This window comes from Montipora capricornis, chromosome 10 (assembly GCF_036669925.1).
Source record: "Montipora capricornis isolate CH-2021 chromosome 10, ASM3666992v2, whole genome shotgun sequence".
Lineage (NCBI taxonomy): Eukaryota > Metazoa > Cnidaria > Anthozoa > Scleractinia > Acroporidae > Montipora > Montipora capricornis.
Window position 1 is genome coordinate 15,311,126 of NC_090892.1, and position 2,500 is coordinate 15,313,625.

The 2,500-nt window shown below is 41.9% G+C and overlaps 1 protein-coding gene across 1 annotated transcript in view; it reads right to left on the reverse strand.

The window, feature by feature from the left end:
• Window positions 1–330: 330 nt before the first annotated feature.
• LOC138018756 (RNA-binding protein Musashi homolog 2-like) overlaps window positions 331–2,500 on the reverse strand; it is a 19,249-nt gene continuing 17,079 nt past the window's right edge. Inside the window, exons 12-13 of the mRNA XM_068865440.1 lie at window positions 1,647–1,844; window positions 331–967 (exon numbers count right to left, since the gene is read on the reverse strand). Of these exons, the coding sequence (XP_068721541.1) occupies window positions 771–967; window positions 1,647–1,844 (395 nt within the window). The 3' untranslated portion in view covers window positions 331–770. The remainder of the gene's footprint in view (window positions 968–1,646; window positions 1,845–2,500) is intronic.

Below are 2,500 nucleotides of genomic sequence, written 5' to 3' on the forward strand. Positions count from 1 at the left end.
CGGACCGAGAAAACAAGGTTAGTAAGATATTTATTATACATCTGAGGTTAATCCGACGCGCGGGCAAGGAAACTAGTCGAAGTCAAGCGGAAGGTTCAACTGGCACAAAGATTGCCGTGTCAAAATCCGAAAAACTAAATCTTCTTAGCTGTTACAAGTTTATGTAACAGAAACGACATGAAAAACTTGCTACATAATGTTTTATCGAAATTTTAAATTTTGCGGGCTGTACAGCGGCCCGTACTGTAGAATACGGCCTGCTAATTTAGCCAATCAGCGCGCGTACTATCTGAGAGAATATTTAATTGTGAAAAGTTCTTAAACAAAATGTAATTGCAAATGTTTCATGTTTCATCAGGTTCAATGTTTTTCTTTACTCCGGATAAATTACAGGCAAGCAAATAAGCATCACAAATAAGCTTCTCCACTGGATAGCAGTTCATAAAGCGGACAGTGCTATCAAGCCATGGAAAACGTGAACGATCGATGACCAAAAAAAATTGCCAATATATTCTACAGCTGTAACTTCGTTTATAGCGAGTCCAAACACTTCCCTGAAAGCAAGACATCACAAGCTGTTACAGGGATAAAAACATGGCTAAACAAGTTGACAATATATTAATTGCAAAACATAAAAACGGCGCATAAATCTGTCCGGCTAAAATCATCGTTTTTTTAACCCAACGGCTCCTACAAACAAGGAAACCAAACAGCGAGATTTCTATGCTACAAAGTTCAAAATATCTTTAAAAATTAAAATGGTCATTTTTCTATCGCCCGTAAGGATGAAATCCACGAGTGGCCGATGATCCTCGACCAAAAGATGGCCCTTCTCCACCATATCCCGGGCCTCCCCCGGTATATCCGGATGGGTCGTTGCTACCGTACGAGCCGTAGTTGCTATCAGTTGGGAATTGTCCGCGTTGTGGGCCGTACTGAAGTTCCTGCTGAGGATAGTTACCCAAGCCTGTTAAAAAAAGAAAAGATCTAGCTGTTACATGGTTGCAAAAACGTCTGGCCGCGCAAAATAACAGTGAACAGAAAACGCATTGAGACGAGTACAAAGATTCCACGATATTACGCTTTTATTACTTTTTCACCGCTTGTCACTCAAAAATCGAATGAACCTTTTTCTTTCCATGAATTCTGTATGCAGAACAAGTTGGATAATAAATCGCTCGGACAAGTCAAAATATAGCAAACTCGAAATAGGCCACGATACGACACGGGAACACATCTAGTTAGAAGATATCTTGATAGAATGAACACCGTGGAAGGAGTGAACAAAAACTGTTGATAAAAATGATGAGTTATAAGCCTAATTACTGGGTTGCCATATACGCCAATCCAGTCAGAATATGAGAAGAATTCTTCCGTTTCATTAATTAAATGAGCAAGCGCATTACGATGGGCTGATTTTGGGGACTGTACTCTACTGACTAAAGCGCGGGCCGCTCGATTCCAATATCTAGGCATATTTCGAGATGAGTGACGAGTAATTGGTGATCCCAGCACAGTTTATCGATTAGAAACAAAAAGCCCTCCTTGCTCAAAGAAATCGCTGAAAAATGCATCTCTTCACCAACCCCTCATGCTGCAGTGTCCCTCTCTAGAGATCGACAAATATCAAAGGAACCTTGACTAACCGAATCCAGAATAGTCTGATGGCCCTGCGCTTTCGATATTTGGAGGTCCAGGTGCTGGTCCAGGAGGCCCAGCCTGTGATCCTGGCATTCTATTGTACTCGGGGTACCCCGCAGGTGGTCCAGCCGCAGATCCACCACCTGCTGCCATTGGGGGCTGCTGTGCACCACTCACTCCCGCAGGAAAACCAGCTCCGTACCCTTAACAAACAAAGCGGAAATTCCAGTTTTTACAGACTAAATCTTCCATAATCTTCTCACGGAAACCATCATTTTTTTTAATCGACAGCCCTTGCGAGTAAACTAGTCAACGAACTGGATTGAAATGATGACTTACTATAAATTGTACCTAACTTTCTGCACGTACAATCAATGGCAAAAATCTTCGGACGATCGCCCTTTTGGGTGTTTTTTTTTTTTAATTCCTCCCTCTCCCCCAGAGACAGTGAACAGATATTTCTTAGTAATGTATCAAACACGAGAAGGAGTGTTTCATCGGATATCCAAACACCGAGAAGCGAGTTGAAAAACGAGGCCGAAGGCCGAGTTTTTTTAACCGACTTCGAGATGTTTGGATATCTGATGAAACACTCTTTTGAGTGTTTGATATTGCTTCTCAAAGGAATCAGTATCTTAAGAGATATTTGGGATCAAAGTTGGCGAAATGTTATGCTAATTAAGACCACGCATCCAAACTTCCTTCACGGAAGTAGTCTATTTCAACAATGATTGGTGGGTTGGGGAAGGGGGCGGGGGGGAGGTTCTATTAGTCGAATTTTGACACATCCTTAGTTGTTAAGAGACTGTCACGCCCAACATGCAATTGCGCCCCACCTACTTTTTTTATTTCATATATC